This window comes from Barbus barbus, assembly GCF_936440315.1.
Source record: "Barbus barbus genome assembly, chromosome: 16".
Classification (NCBI taxonomy): domain Eukaryota; kingdom Metazoa; phylum Chordata; class Actinopteri; order Cypriniformes; family Cyprinidae; genus Barbus; species Barbus barbus.
Genome location: NC_136744.1, coordinates 23,153,074 through 23,172,333, shown reverse-complemented (window position 1 = coordinate 23,172,333; position 19,260 = coordinate 23,153,074). Strand labels below are relative to the sequence as shown.

Below are 19,260 nucleotides of genomic sequence, written 5' to 3'. Positions count from 1 at the left end.
CGATTGCATGAAGAATTAAAGGATGACAGAAATTATGGTTTAGATGAATGTCTTGGTTTTGTTTTGTTTTTAGGCACTAGTAGCTCATAGATCTGAGTGGGACTATAAACTTTCTGACCTAAAAACGAAGGGAGAGAATCTTTGTTCCTGTGAAGATCTAGATGAGGACAAACGTCAGACAATCCAACACACATTACAAAATGTACAGCAGGAGTGGATGGGATTTTTTATGCAGGCTCAGGAACTGAAGAACCAATCAGAACTTGAGCAGTCTCTTTCGAAGGACATTCAGGATCTTCAAAAACAGGAGGAGAGCACTCAATCTTGGCTCAAAGAGCAGCATCTGAAGATCGAATTGCTCAGTGAAGAGACTCGGTTAAAAGAGAGAATGAATGGAGCTCAGGTAAGAGACAAAGATTCAACGTTCACCAAATATGTACTTAAAGAAAACTATCTGACTTACTCGCTGACATGGTTTGCTTATTCTAGGCCATCCTGAACTCAGAATCAGAGGGGGATTACAAGCTAGCCAACCTAAGGAGGAAAGCAGAGGGTTTGTGCTCTCGAGAAGGCCTGGAGGAGAAAAGAAAACAGGAAATCCAGCTGAACCTGAGATCAATTGAAGAAGAATGGAAGACGGTCCTGGCAAGTGCTCTAGAATTAAAGAACCAGGCTGAGCTCCAAGATTCTCTTGCAAGGGAGCTTCAAAATGTCTGTGCCCAGGAGGGGTGCACCTGGACCTGGGTGAAGAACCAGAAAGATTGCCTGGACTCACTGAGGAAAAGCACTCATGGTACACAGGAGCAGATTGAGGAAAGACTAAGCAAAGCACAAGTAAGTAAAACAATATGGAGAAAAAGAAGAAATAATTGAATGTCTGTAGTAAAACACTTATTAGAAGAAGTTAAACTGCATTGCACATGATCAAAAATGTGACAGTCAAGTACTCTCTGTATTTTAGGCAATTCTAAGTCTGCACTCTGAGGGCAACTCTAAGATTGCAGCCCTGAAACAGACAGTAGACCATCTTTTTTACCGTGAAGATCTTGATGAAGATGCAAGACATTCTCTCGTTAAGAAAATGAAAAATGTAGAGGAGGAGTGGAAGACAACACTGCAGCAAGCACAGGAGCTGCATAGGTTTGATATGCAAATAATCATATTTATACATATATTCTGAGCCCATTTAATTGAATGGACATGGCTTTTTATGTACAGATCAGGGTGCATAATTAAATGTTTTTTTAATGTTAAACTTATAGCTTTTAGAACTTAAAATGTACACTTCTCATTTTATTTATTCTAAATAATATTAAAAATACTAGCTTAATTATATTATATTATATGTTATTCCTCATTCTGCAGTCTGCTGAAAAGTGTAGTTGAACGCCTGGTGTCCTGTCGGTGTCAGAAGGAACAGCTTCAGTCTCGTCTGGATCAGGTGAAACAGCAAAGAGCTGCATTGCCACGGCACTTCCCTTGGCCTGGTTTAGGGGATCGAAGGCACACATTGGAGCAAGCCAAGAGTCTGCTAGACCGTACCAGGGCCCTGACCCCATCTCTGTCTGCTGTCCGAGCGCTCGGGAGGGAGATGAGCCAGCTGACCCGTGATTCCAGCTGGATTGATCCATCCTGGGCCACCACAGAGGAGTGCATACCTGAGTTAATCAAAGATCTTACGGTAAGGCTGTATAGGTGTGCTGTTCTAAATATTTCGGACTAATCGTGACTAATAGATAAAAGAAACTTGATTTACGTGTATGACATTCTTTTTTATGTGTGCTTCTGTAGGAGTTTTGTGTAAATCTCGAAGAGGAAATACGGAGAGAGCGAGTCTGTGCTCAGTTAGTTGAGCAGCACACTGTAGCACAGGATTGGCTGAGAGAGCAAGTCAAAGTTTTCGGTGCTCTGCCCACTGAACGTCATGGGTTACAAAGCTCTATTAACACTCTTAAGGTCTATTTAAATTCTTTGTTTTATATAAAATCGATTAATCCATTTTTAAGTTTTTCAGCAAACCTGTTAATAAATAAAATGATACATATTTTATTATAATTTTGTAGGCTCTTCTTCAGACCATAGACAGGGTGAAGAGAGAAATGAAAGAACTGGATGCTGTTAAAGATTCCCTGATGGATCTTTGCACTCCAGGAGGTTGTGATACCCTGACCTTAGAGGTTAGCCATCTTCATGACCTCTGTGTGTCCTCGGAGAAAGAGATGAGGGAACGGTTAGCTGTGTGTGAGGCCAAATTGAGTGACATTGACCTCAGGCTTGCAGGCAGAGCACAGATTCTCAGGGAGCAAGCAGAGAGTCTCCTAGATGAGCTGCGTGCTCAGGACCACTCTTTAGGATTTCTGGTGGATAGCCAGAATATCAGCCAGCTACAGGAGAGCTGGCATAGCTTCAAGGTATTGTGGGAAAATATTAATTCATCTATGTTCAGTTTGTTTGTTCTGAAACTTTAGAGAAAGTCAATCAATTTAAACTTGACAATTTTTATATTCTCATAGACATGTGAGAGAGAGCTTGAGTCTTTAGAGGGCAAAGTTCATAACCTTGGCCATGCCCTCCAAATGGTCCCACCAGATGAGGCACCCCCCAGTGATGTCATTTCCATAGTGGACACAGTTACACAACAATATTGCAGGTACATACAGACATGTTGCCTTTTAACTAAATCCAATTATCAAGCTGTTCAAAATTAAAATGTCTGTAATAATGTATTCCTGTATCTGGATCCTGTTTAATCAGTTGTACAATTGATAGCATGTTTGCCCATTACAGTAAAATGTTGCATTATATTACAGTGTATTACTTATGTATCAGTGCTTTATGGAAAATCATCATTATTATTATTTTTCTCAGTCTACGGTCAAAACTGTTGGAAAAGCAGAATGACTGCGCAGACAGCACTGTGCAATGTATGAGACAAGCCTTACAAAACATACAGTCATGGAACCAGACACATGCAAATCCTCCCTGCAGCTCAGCCACATCCATGCAGGTGTGTTTGTATCTTAATTTGCATAAAGTATGTGAGTACACAACAAAACACTGCACCTGCACCATACAGGTCCATTTGAACGAGTAAGGTTGCTTTTACCTTTTAAACATGCAACATTTTTACTCCTTAGGCTGCAATTGAGGAAGGTGTGATACTGTGCAAAAGCCTGCAGGTAGTGCTGTCCCATAAAGAACTGCTGAGGGAATTTCTGGGCCCTGACTTGGCTGGCAAACTTGAAAGAGATGGAACAAAAGCACTAAATGAAGCAGACATTCACATGAGTGACCTTAAACAGGAGCTTAAGGTGAGTATGACTCAATTCTGTGGGATGATGCTTCACATGAGATGTGTAGTGGTTTAAAAAGATGAGTCTGTGTTTCAGAATGTGGAGGAGAAGGTGAAGCAGGAAGCTCAGAGGTTGTCACTGGAAGCTCAAAGCATTCAGCTGGATTCACAGGTACAATTTCACAAACATACATATTCACATACAAACATATTTCTAGACTTTTGTTGTATCTGGCCATTATGTGCAGTACTATGTATATATGATAAATACCGTTTGTAGGTTTCTGCTGCGACGCCATCAATGAAGGAGTCTGAACAGTCAGAATTTGTTTCTTCTTCATCGTTTATCATGGAGAGCATTGAAATGACAGATGACAGTCAGCAGGCTAAGGTACAGCCATCTGAAAACCTTGACAGCGAGCTCCCTCTATGTGTAATCTCAGAAACTACAACTGAAACAGAAATTCACACTGCAAGAAACTCACTATCAACATTAGAGACTGACACTGAACAGACTGATATCCAAACAACTGTACCATTAACCACAGAGATGCTACCTGAACCAGCAACAGGACTATATGAATCTACTCTTCCAACAAGCAGCCATGGTGCAAATGAAACTGAAAGTGAGAATTTTGTTTCCTTTGCTTTGGAAACAAAGTCTGATAATGATGAGATTGCAGATGAAAAGATGCCCATTTCCTCATCTGCAGCTATCCACAGCTTGAAAAGCACATTACAAGACACAGACTTGGAATTACACAGTACTGAGAGTCTTAGCACAGAAGGACAGGTAAGCCAGTTGTCTGATATAGTTGTGAGTTCAGAATGTTTTGCTGATGTGGAGGGTGAGAAAATTGAAGCAGTGACAGCAAAGCCAGATAAAGAGGAAGCGGTCTCATATATTTCACATTCTCAAGAGGAACCTTGTGGAGAAGGTGAAGCACAAACCAAAAAGTTTACTGCGCTCATTTTAGATATGGATACAGTGCACATAGATAGTGTAGACACATACTCCCACACACCCACAGATGGTGCTACAGTGAAAGAAGGCTCTGCTAATGCTATTTTAAATGAGAAGACACTGGGCAAACAAGGTCATGAAACAATTGCCCCGCCAGAAGCTGAAATTTCTGAAGTAGCCATAGAACCAATTAGCATCCCATCTTCTCTTAATGAGCCAAGTATGGTGAATGTTTTAGAAATTAGTTCAGCAGTAGAACCAGAACAGTCACAGCTCATCGATATAGACACTCATGGACAAATGCAAACAACAGCAGCTCCACATTCTGAAACACAAGGTAGTGAAGATGCTGCTTCCAGAGGTATTGGAACATTTTCTTGGAGCAATGGACCAAATGCTGAAATTGGTGACAGAGAGAGCAACTGGACTACAAATAATGCTCCGTGTGAAATCCAACGCCGATATATTATTCTAGACTTCCCTGGGGGGGTGGAAATGCAGAGACATCATGCTCATGAAGCTACTCTTTTCAGGGAACCCACTCAGACACAGATTCAGGGATCAGAACGTTCAGTGTCAGAAAGAATGGAGACAGAATGTGATGCTAAAAGAGAATCAGAGATGATAGCCAGTACAAATAGACATTTAGAAACAGCCGAACAATCTGAACTGGTTGAAGCAAGCCTAAAACTACCAGCAAGGCAATTTGGAGAAGTCATGCATTTCATTGTAGAAGAAGAGACAAAGAAGACGCCATCAGGTGATAAAATGCAATTCATAGAACTTGATCCTAAACTTACACCTCCAATCAAGCAACAAAATGAGGTAGAAACTGAGGGCCAACAAATAAACAAAGTGCATGTCTCAACAACAGTAGAGGATAAACCTGAACGTGAAGAAGCCATTGACGTCATTTTGGGAGAAGAGACAAAGACCCAGCCAGGTGATAAAGCACAGTCCAAAGAAATTGAACCTGAACTGACACCTTCAATTAAAGTCCTGGTTGACTGGGACACTGAAGTACAACCTGAAAGAATTAATGTCTCACCAGAGGAGAAACCTGAAGTTTTAGAAGCCGCAGATGTGATTGTAGAAGAAGAGATGAACAAGACCCCATCGGGTGAAAAAGCACAATTCATGGAATCTGAATCTAAAATGACACCACTTGTCTGGAGAAATGACAATAAAACTGATGTCCAGTCAAACAAGGTAAATGTCTCAACACAAAAGGAGAAAGCTGAAGGTGAAGAGGCAGTGGAAATCACTGTAGAAGAGGAGACAAAGACAACATCATCAGATGAAAAAGCACAATCCATAGAAGCTGAACCTGAACTGACACCTTCAATCAAACAACAGAATGACCAGAAAACTGAGGACCAGTCAGAAAAGGTGGATGTATCACCAGAGGAGAAAATTGAATGTGCAGAAGCCTTGCATGTTATTGAGGAACAGAATGACTGGGACATTGAGGTACAGTCTGAAAGAATTAATGTCTCACTGACACCAGAGGAAAAACATGAAGTTGTAGACACCGCAGATGTCATTGTAGAAGAAGAAACAAACAAGACCCCATCAGATGAAAAAGCACATTCCATAGAAGCTGAACCTAAACCAACACCACCAGTCAGGCAAAGAAACAAAAATAAGTTTGATGTCCAATCAGACAAGGTAAATATCTCAACAGCATCAGAGAAGAAATCTGAAGTTACAGAGGTTATCACTGTCATTGTGGAAGATGAAATAAAGATGACTTCATCGGATGATAAAGCACAATCCCTAGAAGCGGAACCTATACTGACACCACCAGTCAGGCAACAAAATGAGGATGAAACCAATGTCCAATCAAACCAGGTAAAACTGTCAACAACATCAGAGGAAAAATCTGGGGATACCATGCATATCATTGAGGCTATGGATAAAGTGCAATCCATAGAAGCTGAGCCTAAACCAACGCCACCAGTCAGACGACGAAATGAGGGTGAAACTGAGGTCCAATTAGATAAGGTGGATGTCACACCAACACCTCCCACCAGACGACGTAAATGTGACAAGTTATCGTTAGATATTGAATCACAGATAGAGGGAGAAGTTCTTCCCACCCCACAAAGCAGAAGACGTAGAAAGAAAATAGGAATTGAGAGGTTTTCACTTGATTTAGAGTCCCAACCTATACCACCAGCAAGACGACATAAAGAAAAAGAAGATAGAAGATTATCACTTGATCTGGAGACCCAACCCACGCCACCAGCAAGACGACGTAAAGAAAAAGACGGTAGTAAATTATCACTCTATCTGGAGACTGAAACCACACCACCAGCAAGACAAGGTAAAGAAAAAGAAGGTAGTAGATTATCACTCAATCTGGAGACTGAACCCACACCACCAGCAAGACGACGTAAAGAAAAAGAAGATAGTCGATTATCGCTTGATCTGGAGACCCAACCAACACCACCAGAAAGACGACGTAAGGAAAAAGAAGATAGTACATCCTCGCTTGATCTGGAGACCCAACCAACACCACCAGAAAGACGAAGTAAAGAAAAAGGTGAAGATAAAGGATTATTAATTGATCTGGAGCCTCAAACAACTCCACCATCAAGAAGATGCAAGAATAAGTCAGAGAGTGACATGTTATTTTACAGTGCTGAATTAGGAAAAAGTGATAATCAGCAAACAAGTGAACATAAAGACAGGGAAGAGCACACTGTTAAACCAACTCCACCTGTCAGACGCAAAGTTAGTCAGGTTGAAAGTGATGGCGCAGTTTGCAAAAACCAAGAAGAGAAAGAGGCCTTTGTGAAGCCCACACCACCAACAAGAAGGATAGATAGCAAAGTTGAGAATGAAATTGTCGCAGGTGCTTCTAACCTGAAAGAAGATATGAGCATACATAAACCAACTCCACCTCTGAGGCGAAAAGCAGAAACTGAGATGGTTTCAACCACTCCTAAAAGTCAACCTGAGGAAGTCCTTCCAACTCCACCGACCAGGCGAAAGAAAGATCAAATAGAAGCTGACAGAGTTCCATTAATGCCAGAAGAGCCACAGGTCATATCAACTCCAGCAACCAGTGACAAAGAAAGTTCATGGAATGAAAAGGTTTCTATGTGTGCAAGACTGGAATTGGAAGCAGATGTTGAAGCAATACCTAAACAGGAAGATAAAGATGAGACTGATACAAAGTCATTGGTTGGTCAGGAGCAGCAAGAGGAGGGGCAGGAATCTACTTTGGTCCCAGAACCCATAAGTGTAATCAGTCAGACAGATAGCGTCAGTGAGATTCAGGTAACTTTAATGTGCACGATTCCACCAAAAGGAGCAAACCTGCATGAGGTATGATGGTGTGGTATTTGCATGCTGTACTGCAATGGAAGTGTTCAACTGAGGATGTGTGCTAGGGCCAAAATGAAGTGTCCTTAAGCTATCTGGATATTTGCTTTGTAGGGTGAAATGAATCCTCTTTTTTGCAATAGTCCAGTTGTTAACATTCCCAAACACAGCTAACACATTAGGTTTTAACTTAATGGAAGAAGAAATCTTCTAACAAAGTTTCAATTAACACCTGGAGCTCCTGAATATCTCTTCTATTTGTTTCTTTATATGTTGGTGTGGCTCTGGCTGCCTTACCACTGAGAAAATCCCATCATATTCAGCTCATGCATACAGTTATTACTGCTCTCTATCAGTGAATAAATACTCTTTCATTCTTTTAATATTGTCATGTTCACAGAGAGGGCATTTTTTTCTGTTCCATCACCTCTTCCTTATGGCACTGTGAATGTTGGGAATGGCTTTCTGAGTTTTTATTTGTGCTTTTACCCACAATTGAGTTTGCTTGAATTTACTTCATTAACTGCTCTAATATCTCAGTTATTTGTCTAGAATCTTTTATCCTGTATATGAGATGTTGCAGTTGCTAGTCTTCAGTTCAGCCATTAAAATTTAGTTTTTTCTGCTTATTTTTTATGTGTTGCAGCCACAAGATCAAGATGTAGATGTTTCTCCCCAAGTTGGTTTCACAGCTGAAATCACTGAGAGTCAAGCAGAGGAAGACAGGGAGCCAGAGGGACCCACAATGAAGGATATATTCATGGAGATCAAAACAATTACTGAAAAGGGACCAAAAAGTGTACTTATGGAGGTAATTTTAAAATTGTTAATCACTATAACATTAAATTCAAAATACTGAAAGTGATTTAAACAGTGTCAAGACATGAAGTTTAACATAAACATAAACAAAAATTTTATGTGCAGTATGTCAACTGTTCTTTCAAAAAGCTTATATTTTTTAGGGCATACCTCATGAAAGTACAAAGAAACATCTTGATACTTCCAGCACTGATCTTGAAGCTCGGTTAAAAAGGCTGGTGTTCCATTTACTAGACCTTCGAACTTGCCCAGCTGCTCTGAACTCCAAAGACATGGCCAAACAACTAGAGGAGGCTGAGGTAGGACAACCCAATAAAAACATCAGTGTGATGAACTTACACCTTACGTATTACTGATTGTTCTATGTCCTCTTGCCTATTTAATATGTATAAGTTGAGTTGCTGATTTTTCAATTAATCATTTGTATTAGAATCCTGATTTATGTTTGGAGGTGAGCATATTTAGTACTTGTATTTTTATGTTATTTTAGGAATGTAGAAGGTGTGCCCAGGGACAGGTATCTATGCTGTCTAGGCAAGACAAGGCTAATGGAGACATTGGCAGAGGCACTAATGGCACAGTTCATGACCCTGAGGGTATGCAACAGCTGAGTGCCCAGTGGAGTGCAACTTTGTGGGATGCAGCAAGCTCTGTTCACTCCAAAGAAGCTCAACTACAGATGGTTGCAGATTTCAACAGACAGGTCCAGAAAGTCAAAGCTATTCTGGAGAGACTCAAAATTGAGCGTGCGGCACTGAGATTGTACGTATTTACTACTAAGCAAGTTGTTTCTGTATGTATCACATTAAATACTGAGCAAGTTTATTGTTGCACTAAACTAGGGGTCAACCGTTTTTGTCAGAGCCCTTGTTATTCTTAAAGGGGTCATATGATGCGATTTCAAGTTTTGAAATCATGTCTATGTCACGGTGTGAAGATTTGCAAAACACCGCCCAAATGTATACACAAAGAAAGAGGGCGGACCTATTATTGTCACTGTATTGTTGCTGCCGCCGGCGCCATGTCGTGGAGACGCTGTTTTTCATTGTTAAAGCGAAAGTACTTTTTTTGGACTTCCAAAAGAGGACATAACTAGAAATCAGTGGTTAAGTTATATTTACAACACTTTTCCAGAAAAGTTCAACCCAAATATTAGAGTGTGTGCAGCGCATTTTACAGAGGACTATTTCCTGAACCTGGAGGAGTAGCCTACAATGCTGGCTTGCACAAAGGCTGTTTCTATGCAAAGTGGGGCAATTCCAACTTTGCAAAGACAGTCTGGCACTTCTGACCCACAGCCTTTATGTACATTTTCTTATTTAAAGAATTTGCCACTGACGATTCAAACGTGAGTTTTGAGCAGTGTAGAGTAGTGCTTGTTGTTTGTCGTTTCTTCGATCACAAATGCAGACATAGTAATATTTACGCGGCACGATGCAACGCAAAGCGTAAAAAGACAGTATAAGTCATTATAATCAGTAATTATGTCCCCACTGGATGACTAAATGTATCTTTCATATCTCTAGCTCTCCAGCTGTGAGCAGTTTTGCTGAGGAGGAAAGGCTGCGCTCTTTCTTGAGAAACATGGAGCAGGAAAGGACAGCTCTCGGTGAGTTAATTCAGACTCATGCAAAACTGTCCCCCCACCTCAGTGTGCCTGAGAGACAAGCAGCGGAAATACAGCAAAACTATTTGCAAAGCCAGTGGAGGGTGCTGGAGAAGGATGCAGAGATTGTTCTTTACATGGTTAATGCTTATGCTAAAGAAAGCAGCAGCCTTATTCAAGAGGTCAGTGCCTTAAAAGACCATCTCGAGAACATTCAAAAGACCTTGGATGCATCGAAATCCTCACCAGTTTTATGGGATGGCAAGAGAGCTCAAGAAATTATGAATTTAAATGCTGATCTTACTTCTACCCATCAGCAGTATCTCTACCTTCAACAGACCTCTGAGGCACTTGCCCAGGAATTCCAATTCAATGCAGATATATCCAGTATAGAGCAGGATCTTCAGCATATAAAAGATCAGCTGGATCAAATAGGTGAACAATTAGCAGTTTCGACCCCTAGCAGCAGCAACCCAATGTTAAGTAAAATTGTAAAGGTGATGACAGATGCTCTGGCTTGGGCCAAACGGACAGAATGTGATGTCAAAGGACGGCAGAAAAAGGTGTCTTTGCTTCCAGAAGAGGTCCATCGACAGATTAAAGATTTAAAGAAATTGCAGTCTGAGATGAACTCAAAGCAAACCCAGTTGAAAGCTTTGGTTGAGGAAGTCACTGAGCTGATTTGTGATCTAGATGAAGCTGATGTTTCGATGGTGACCTCATGCTTGAAGGTCCTAGAGAATTTGTCCAAATCAACAGCAGGAAAATTGTCTGAGGCAGTTCGCGAGATGGAGTCAGGACTTCAGACCCGGGAGAAGATGTCAGAGCAGATAGCAGATGTTGATTCCTGGGTGGTTGGACATATGCGGAGGGAAGCTTTGAAGAGAGTAGATTATAAAAATTTGTGTGTGGCAGACCTGGATCGCAGGTTGAGGCAGATTCAGGACGTTCTTGGAGAGGCAGAAAAGCAGTTCGCTGTCACTGAAGCCCTTCAGATAAAAAGCAGAGACATTGCATCCGAGCTAAGTGTCACAGAGAGTACTAAGCTCTATAAGAAACTCACCAAACTTCAAGAGGACATCAAGGGTATTGTTATCTATGAGAAAATATGTTGCCAAAAAATTGTGGATGTCATACAGAGCCAAGAATCCTCTCAGAGGAAAGTGTCATCTCTCGAGAACAGCTTGAGACAAATGTTAGTTGATGTAAAAAGACACAGGTTTCCTGTTACCAAGGATACCCTCTCTGTCATTGAACCCATCAAACAGATGCTTGTGGAGCGAAAATCTCAGGTTGAGCAAGTCAGTCCCTGTGCAGAGGACAAGAGAAGAGAGCTGTTATGTGTTATTACTGAACTGTACCACAAAATGATTGATTTGGATCTCAAATCACTAGCTCATGAAAGGTACTTGAGCCTCAGTCGGTGCATTGAAGATGTCAAGGAAGAAATAGAGGCTCAGATCCCTAGGACCAAAGATGAGAGCATCAACAAAGAGGAACGCTACAGAGCCTGCCAGGCACTTCTGATCCAGATCTCTTTAATAAAACTCTTGTGTGAGGAAACAATGGATGAACTGCAGGAAATCATAGCAGATCTATATCCATCACAGCTCTCTGCTGAACGAACAAGATTCAAACAAATACTGGAAAGTCTCAAAACCTCAGAAATGACAGTGAACAATAATCTTCAGATATTGGAATGGGATCTGCTAATGCATATTCATTATCCATCAGAAAAAAGAGCAATTCAGCAATTCCTCAAAGACACCAATGAGGAGCTGGAAAAGCCTTGTAGTACTGAACCAAAAGAGGCAGTGATCGAAAAACAACTAAGAAAGTGTCTTGTACTCAGAAAGAATGTAGAATTTAGAATGCGAGTGCTTGAGTTTCTTGAAAAAAAGACTGGAGCTCACCCTCCACAGGACTCCAAACAGCTTACTTGCTTGAAGGATATGGTTTTGGAAAAATGTGATCAACGAATGGTGAGTTTACTCTGTTTCATCTTTGACACACAGTTTCATTGATCTATTCCTTTGCAATATAGTTTGGTGCAAATGTTTAGAAACATCATATACAGAATCTTTAATGAAAATATACATTTAAACAGATAAAGTCAAGGTAGATTTCTGCTGTCTTTTCAGGTGAGCCTGACTAAAGCTAAAGAACTGTTGAGGAATTACACCAAAGCGGTGACTGATACCATTCGATTCCTTCAAAGAGTCACATTGGCCCTCCTTCCCTCAATCTGCTCTGCTAGAAGCTGCTCAGAAAGACTACAAGATGCACAACATGCTTTATTGACCCTAGACACAGAGTTTCAGTCACATGTTTCACAGCTTCAAGCTCAAACCCCACAACATCCCTGCTTCAAGCCACAGAAGACTGAATTTCTACACACAGATGTCCTAGGCGAGCTCCTGGTCAGGCTATCGACCCTTAAAGCCCAGGTTCAAATTAATGTAGAATCTTTGAAAAGGTACATACTGTAGTATGAAACCTTATTATACTGTATAAGAACTTTTTCCTAAGAGTAAATGGTCATAATCACTAATCAAGATACATAATTACTGTTAACCACAATACACTCAGTATGCATGTCAAATCTCAAATCTTTATGAAACGTTATCATATCTTGTCATCAAATTACAAATACCCATGTCAAAATTAACTAATTTCTTGTCCATAACAAGGTGTGTTGAGTGCCAGAAACATTCTCGTAAGTGCTACGAGGAGCTTTGTCAGCAAGTGAGAAACTTAGAAACATTGCTATCACAATGTGCTTCCAAAAAAATTACTTCACACAAAGACTTTAAAGACCAGCAACAGAAACTCAAGGTAAAGTCAAAATAAAAGCCTTTCCTGTAGAAAGACTAGCATTTGTTGGACTACCATTACTTACCCTTTTAATCTAAAGATCTGTTTCATTTATCTGTGTTTTGCCAGCTGATGCAATGAGATACATATGGATTTCAGGCTAGTATATTTAAACATATTTTTAATCTTTTTAGGCTCTAGTGGAAGAGGTTGCCATGCTTCCTGGAAGACTGGAGAATCTTAGAGAGTGGTGTTACCTGTATGGGTGCAGAGCCAACAGGGAGGATGCCGTGAGCGATATCTGGGGTCAGGTGGCAAGACTGCAGCGCTGTGCCAATGATCTGCAGACACGCTCAGAACAAATGGAAGCAGAGTGGAGCAGTGTCACAAGAAGTGTAAGTGCCATGACCAAAACCGATGCACCAACATGCATGTGAAATAATTAAACTCTTGTTCTGGCATGCTTACAGACTGTTGTGCAGATAAGTAGAACTGAGCTAGCTTTCCTTTGCTGTCATTCTGCAGGTGGAGCAGGCAACCGCTGTGTTGGAGCAGGTGGATGCGGAGCTTCCAGATAGCAGCAGAGAGAATCTGACTGGTGATGAGCTACAGGAACTACTTGTCTTCTGGTCCCAGTACCAGGACAGACTGGACTGTGAACACAGAGCTCTCTCCGCTTTGGAATTAAGAGCTGCAAGGTTGCTTGGCATCCCCCCCCACCTGGAACAGGCCCCACCCATTGAGCTGTGCCAAGAGCTTCAAGCATTGCAAGAGCATTACCATAGGTCAGGCATCTACAGTACTTAGCCTATTACTAATTGCCTTTTTTTCAGTTTTCGTTCCTTCTTCCATTTTTAATTATCTTAAACCATGGTTTTCTTGAAATGTGAATGTCTTTTGCCTAATATTTCCTATTGTGGACTCCAAGGTCCCAGTGGTCCACACGTTAATTCCAAACCAGTTGGCTTACAAACTAAAGTAGGTCAACATTAGATGCCAACGTCCCATTCTAGAGAGGCCAAATGAACACATACTTCAGACCATTAAACTGCACACAGGCTCAGCTAAATATCTGGATAAAATGTACATTTATGAAAGTTTATTTTATGCTGAAAGAGAACATACTGATGTATGGATTCTGGGACATTAATCAGTTTTTTGCCTTCTTTTTAGCATCCATTTCGGAGTATGGAGTTGGACTGAGAGTTTAACATGTCTTTTAACTTGTATGTCCTGCAGTCTAAAGGAGCAGAGCTCTCAGGGGTTGAGGGCAGTAAGAACAGAGGTGGAGGAGAGGGAACGAGTGCTGGAGCAGCTGGAGGGAGTCCGAGAATGGCTGGAATCTGCCGTCTCTCTCCTCGCTGTTCTGGAGCACGAGCCCAGCAAGAAGCAACTACAGGTTTGTTACTTGTCTTGTGACGTGAATTTGTTAAGCTGGTCTTTAATCCACTTTAGATGTTTTTTTGACTTGAGTTAAAAAATTGGATTATAACTTTGCACAGGCACTTGTTATAGTAAGTAAATCTATTGCACCAGCATGATAATTACTAAAGCTGATGAGATGCAGATGAAGGGAAGAGGAATTTGCCATTGACACAATGTTCTGTTTGTCCCTGATTGCACGGCCAGCAAACTTCATTTTCTCTGCCCTCGCTCTGTATGAATAATACTCCACCTTTTCATGTTGGGGAGTAACTTGTTAACACAACTAAATTGACTACATTTTTCATTAGGCATTACAAATCATCTGCTTTCAATTCAGTGTAGGTTTTTGTAGCAGCAAATGTTCCTGTGTTTTGTTCATTTGTGAAACATTTAATTCAATTCTGTGGTTTGTTTTCCACTAAATTGAATAAATTAGGGTTTCCTAGTTTGATTAGTTGCTTGCTTTTAGATCTACTAACTGAAATTGTAATTATTTTTGTGCCAGATAAATGTTTGGGTATTGTTTTTGTAGTATAGATGGGATTTTGAAAGAGTAGACTGCCAGATTCAGTGTGCCTATGACTTTACAGATCTCATAACATAATGGGAAAAAAAATGCACATTCAAAAGTACAGATGGATACTGAAATGATATTTCACAAATTAAGACATTTTAAAAATTAATTAACCCAAATAGACACTGTCAGATTAATGAACCCTGCAGTGATTGTTTCTGAGCAGGCGAGAAACTGTGGGTATTGGCATACAGTGCTGTTTAGTCTAGGTTTGATTGGTTCAGTATTGGTGACCAGGCTTTTCCAAGTGACACAATTTGTAGAAATGAAAACCAAGCAATCAACAAAATATCCTGTTGTTTATAGTGCTGAATAGGTTGTTCAATCCAATCAGTTCAAACACACACACTCTTAAAGATTCAAAGACTTTTAAACAGTTATTCTCTTTTCATACAATTCTTACTTTTCTTGAATGTGTCCTATATTATACTGCCAAAATGCTAAAGCAGTAAAGCAGAATGGGTAGGAATGGGCATAAAATATTATGAAGAACAGCACATGTCATGACTCTTAATAAAACTTGAAACAGCTGCCAAATAGAGTGATCTGAACGGATAATCTATCTCTCTCTAATACATCCCTGTGGGTTTTCGGTAATTTTGGGATCTTGTTTATGCAGCTTTTCTTCCCATCTTAAATGACTCATTATAATATAAAAAGGGGTTAGAAGCTTTATCTCAATGGAGAGGTGAAAAGGGTTGAGAGATATAGAGAGAATTTTGAGGGGATTGTTCTGGTTCTGTTATCTTAAAGCTTGAGAGATTAAGAGCATCATCAGTGACTGGGTCAACCAGCAAGACTAGTGCTATATGAAAAACTGATTTGCACTGAATATCACATAAATGTACGAATATCACATTGTGCATCGTTTCCATGTGCTTTCTGGTGTTCCAATAAATGTAAGTGTTTTCTTTATTATACCTTTTTTGATATTTTGTATCCAGTAGAATCTCAAAATAGAAATTCTTCTACAGTAAAATAACCTGTAACCTATTTTAACTAAAGTAAAAATTTACTTGGTAAAATATCTAATATAATTATGTTTTCCAATCATTTGAAACTGTCTTTTTTATCTTTTGTGCTATTTTTTGTATTATTATACCCTAAAAAGAATTCAACAATAACATTTCATTTAAAGTACTAGCAATGTTTTCATAATGTTTAATATGAAAATATTGTTAGTACTTTAAATAAATATTTTGTTGTTACAAAGATGAGTAAAAGGTCAATAAATCTCATAAATTTCTGAAAATTGAACATTTTAGGATTTGACAAGGTTAGTTCAGGTAATCAGAAAAACATTTCTAAGAACTTGGCACTTGTTTGAAATGTGTTTTTCTTTCCTATTTGGCAGGGACAACATAAAGTACCTTACATCTCTCTGTAATGAATATGATTATATTTTGACCACCAGAACAACTTCAAATGTCAGATGATGTCTCTTTTTCTATACTCACTGCCCTGTATATTTAAAAAAAAAACACTCTTGTACCAAGAAGTATTTTTGAAATTAAATGGATAAAATGGAAAATGGTTATTTGTGCAGTCCATGGATGTACTCACTTCTAATGTACTTGATGAGTAATGTTGCTTTTTGCTAAACAGGAGGTTCACTCACAGCTGTGTACCCAGAACGCTGTTCTGCAACGTATTTCAGAAAGCTTGAAGATGATCTACTCTGACAAAAATACATCAATTCCAGAGGAGATAGAGGGACTATTACAGGAAGTCTCACAGTCATTACAGGAAGTGGAGGAACAGGTTTGTTCCCAACTTATTTTGTTTCAGCACCCAGATTTTACATTCATCGAAACATACATTACTCCTATTAGTTACGAGCAACATTTATCTAAAAGTTTTTTCTTATTTTAATATGGACAAGAGCACCAGAATGTAAAATACTCTTGTTCGTTATTGAATTCAAATAAAACTAAATGTGCTTCACGCACCTTTTAAACATCACACGCACTGCTGTTGTATCTCATCTTTAGTGAATTAAGAGAGGAGAACATCTCACTCTAGAACAGGTAGATGCCTACATCAGAGACACATACTCAACTCACATACACACTCTTTCACAGGTGTAAGAGGTGTTGCATCATCCAAATATACACTCTTAACAAACACATGTGAGAGAAGTTAGGTAGGCCCTGTGGGTTCGTTAATTAAGGTCTGGACCTCTTGCAATTCTTGTTACTAGAGTTTTGTCTCATAGACACTCAATGTGTCCATGTGTTTAGTGCTTTTTAAAAGTAACATCAGTAATTCGGTTTATGTTAATTGACATTTGATTTGTCTGTTTTTATCCATATCGCTCGCTCATTCACAGGTGAAGACAGCTGTGGAGAAAAGTGGCCCACTTCACAGGCTGGGTGCTAAAATCTCAGAGATTAAAGCAGGTCTGGGATCAGTTCAGAGCTGGTTAGAGCAGAAGAGCCTGAACTTCACTGAAGCTGAGAGCACACAGAAGGTCAGACATAAGTTTAGCTCAGTGTAAGACTTGTTTCATGCATTTTGTATTGTAAATGTACAGTATCTTACTATTGGTGCCCATATTAACAGATTACAATGTAGCAGACATAATGCTACAAGTCGTTTCAGGGAAAGCTCAAAATAACCCTGCCTTAGTTTATAGCCTGTAGCTGCGAGTTCTGTGAAACAGTGTTTTAAATGTTGTAAATTAGCCTATACACAAATTTAAAAAGCAACGGAAGATTTATCTGTTTATTGTTGCTTTGCAGCGAGTGTGGGATGAGTTGGATGGTTTACATACTCGTCTGACAGCGGTCGAGGTGGAGCTACAGGATGTGAGTGAAATGCATCCAGATGAGACCCGTCTGTTATTAGACAACCTTGCCAACACTCAGCAGACCCATACACGCCTCACCAAACAGGCCGAACAGAGGACTGCCTTCCTCAGCAAGGTCACCTGCTCAGATTCCCATGATGCTTTGCTGTACTTGGATAAAAATTAAAGGAATAGTTAAAACAAAGCAAAGAAGTTAAGCATGATAGAGTCGCATGAAAGGAGTTTAGTATAATAACTAATTTATGACTTCAATTGTGTGTTATCTAAAGTGTGTTATCTAAACTGTCTCTGTGTAGGTCCGTGACTGGCTGCAGGAGCATAAGGAGATGGTGAAGGGGTCACAGAGCTGGATCTCAGAGGCTCAGTCTTGGCTTACGACACCATGCACATACACCACAGCCAGATGCCTGGACAGTCATGTGAATGCACTGCAGGTATTATTCTCAGAAACCTCATTATCAATTACCTGACAGCTGAAGAAACCTGCATCATCTCACTGTGGGGTTTGAACTTAGTATTCGGTTACTGGTCCAGATCTTTTATGTATTAGTCTAAAAGGCTTTATCGTTTTCGTGTTTTAGATGGTTCTGGATGATTCTGCTCAGATGAGACGGTCTCTGCAGGGTTTCAGCAGTGTGCTGACAGAGATGAGAAGTGTGTTTGATGTCAGTCCATTAGAGGAGCACCTCTCAAATGCTGATCGACGTGTGGCAGACATGCAGCACAATCTGCTGGGACCCCTCTCTCAGCTGGAGCATGCAGCAGCAGTGAGCATACCAGCGTCTAATAAGATAAATGACTATATATTATAGACTTGTGTTGTTTTTATATAAAGCTTATAATAATTACTTTTATTAGATATATATATATATATGTGTGTGTGTGTGTGTGTGTGTTTGTGTGTGTGTTTGTGTGTGTTTTATTTTATCTAATAATCCCTGAGGGATGTTAGCTAAACTGTAGTTTAGTGTATAAAAATGCAGAGCTGTGTTATCTTTAAAAGTGAATTTCATGAATTTGTGAATCTCATCTATTCATTTATGTGTTTGCATGGTGTGTGTTTTTAAGGAAGTGGATGCCATTGAGTCAGAGGTGAAAGTCATGGAGAAAGATGTGGCCAAAATCAAATCTACTCTGACCACCAAAGAAGACATCAGTGAGGACAGTCTTAAGGTAAAAGAAAATTTTGCTTTGTATTTAAACATTTGACCAGGTATGGGTGCAACGCTAGTTACGCATGTAACTGGTCCTGTGAATTCTGGATGACCGCCAGAGGTAGTATGTATACTTTGGATTATCGCAGCGCCAGCCAGATCAAGAGGTCAAGAGAATATACCAACAAAGTCACATAGTGACGTATGCTGAGCTCTGGGGTGTTATAAGCCACAGTAACTCAGCACTCCACACTCGCGCATTCCGAATGACGATGAACTTTTTCACAGGAATTCACAGAACCACAGTTACATGCGTAACTAGCGTTCTGTTTCATTCCTACTGACCACCAGAGGCGGATGACACATTGGATGACACATACCAACATAGTCATGAGGAATGCTATCTGGTATACCTACCAGATGAAAAAATTAAGGCTGCTCCCGAAGAACCGCAGAACACACGGCATGATGAG

The 19,260-nt window shown here is 40.0% G+C and overlaps 1 protein-coding gene across 1 annotated transcript in view; it reads left to right on the top strand.

Moving 5' to 3' along the window:
• LOC306882569 (uncharacterized protein) overlaps positions 1-19,260 on the top strand; it is a gene marked incomplete at its 5' end in the record, with an annotated part of 103,831 nt that overhangs the window by 28,695 nt on the left and 55,876 nt on the right. The window contains 26 exons of the mRNA XM_079437292.1: positions 74-403; positions 490-834; positions 962-1,140; positions 1,366-1,681; positions 1,792-1,956; positions 2,064-2,411; positions 2,514-2,650; positions 2,869-3,007; positions 3,138-3,311; positions 3,390-3,464; positions 3,573-7,541; positions 8,233-8,397; positions 8,549-8,704; positions 8,896-9,167; positions 9,932-11,993; positions 12,153-12,487; positions 12,702-12,846; positions 13,020-13,220; positions 13,351-13,610; positions 14,065-14,224; positions 16,430-16,585; positions 17,154-17,294; positions 17,566-17,748; positions 17,930-18,067; positions 18,215-18,400; positions 18,702-18,806. Coding sequence (XP_079293418.1) covers positions 74-403; positions 490-834; positions 962-1,140; positions 1,366-1,681; positions 1,792-1,956; positions 2,064-2,411; positions 2,514-2,650; positions 2,869-3,007; positions 3,138-3,311; positions 3,390-3,464; positions 3,573-7,541; positions 8,233-8,397; positions 8,549-8,704; positions 8,896-9,167; positions 9,932-11,993; positions 12,153-12,487; positions 12,702-12,846; positions 13,020-13,220; positions 13,351-13,610; positions 14,065-14,224; positions 16,430-16,585; positions 17,154-17,294; positions 17,566-17,748; positions 17,930-18,067; positions 18,215-18,400; positions 18,702-18,806 — 10,842 coding nt within the window. The remainder of the gene's footprint in view (positions 1-73; positions 404-489; positions 835-961; positions 1,141-1,365; positions 1,682-1,791; positions 1,957-2,063; positions 2,412-2,513; positions 2,651-2,868; positions 3,008-3,137; positions 3,312-3,389; positions 3,465-3,572; positions 7,542-8,232; positions 8,398-8,548; positions 8,705-8,895; positions 9,168-9,931; positions 11,994-12,152; positions 12,488-12,701; positions 12,847-13,019; positions 13,221-13,350; positions 13,611-14,064; positions 14,225-16,429; positions 16,586-17,153; positions 17,295-17,565; positions 17,749-17,929; positions 18,068-18,214; positions 18,401-18,701; positions 18,807-19,260) is intronic.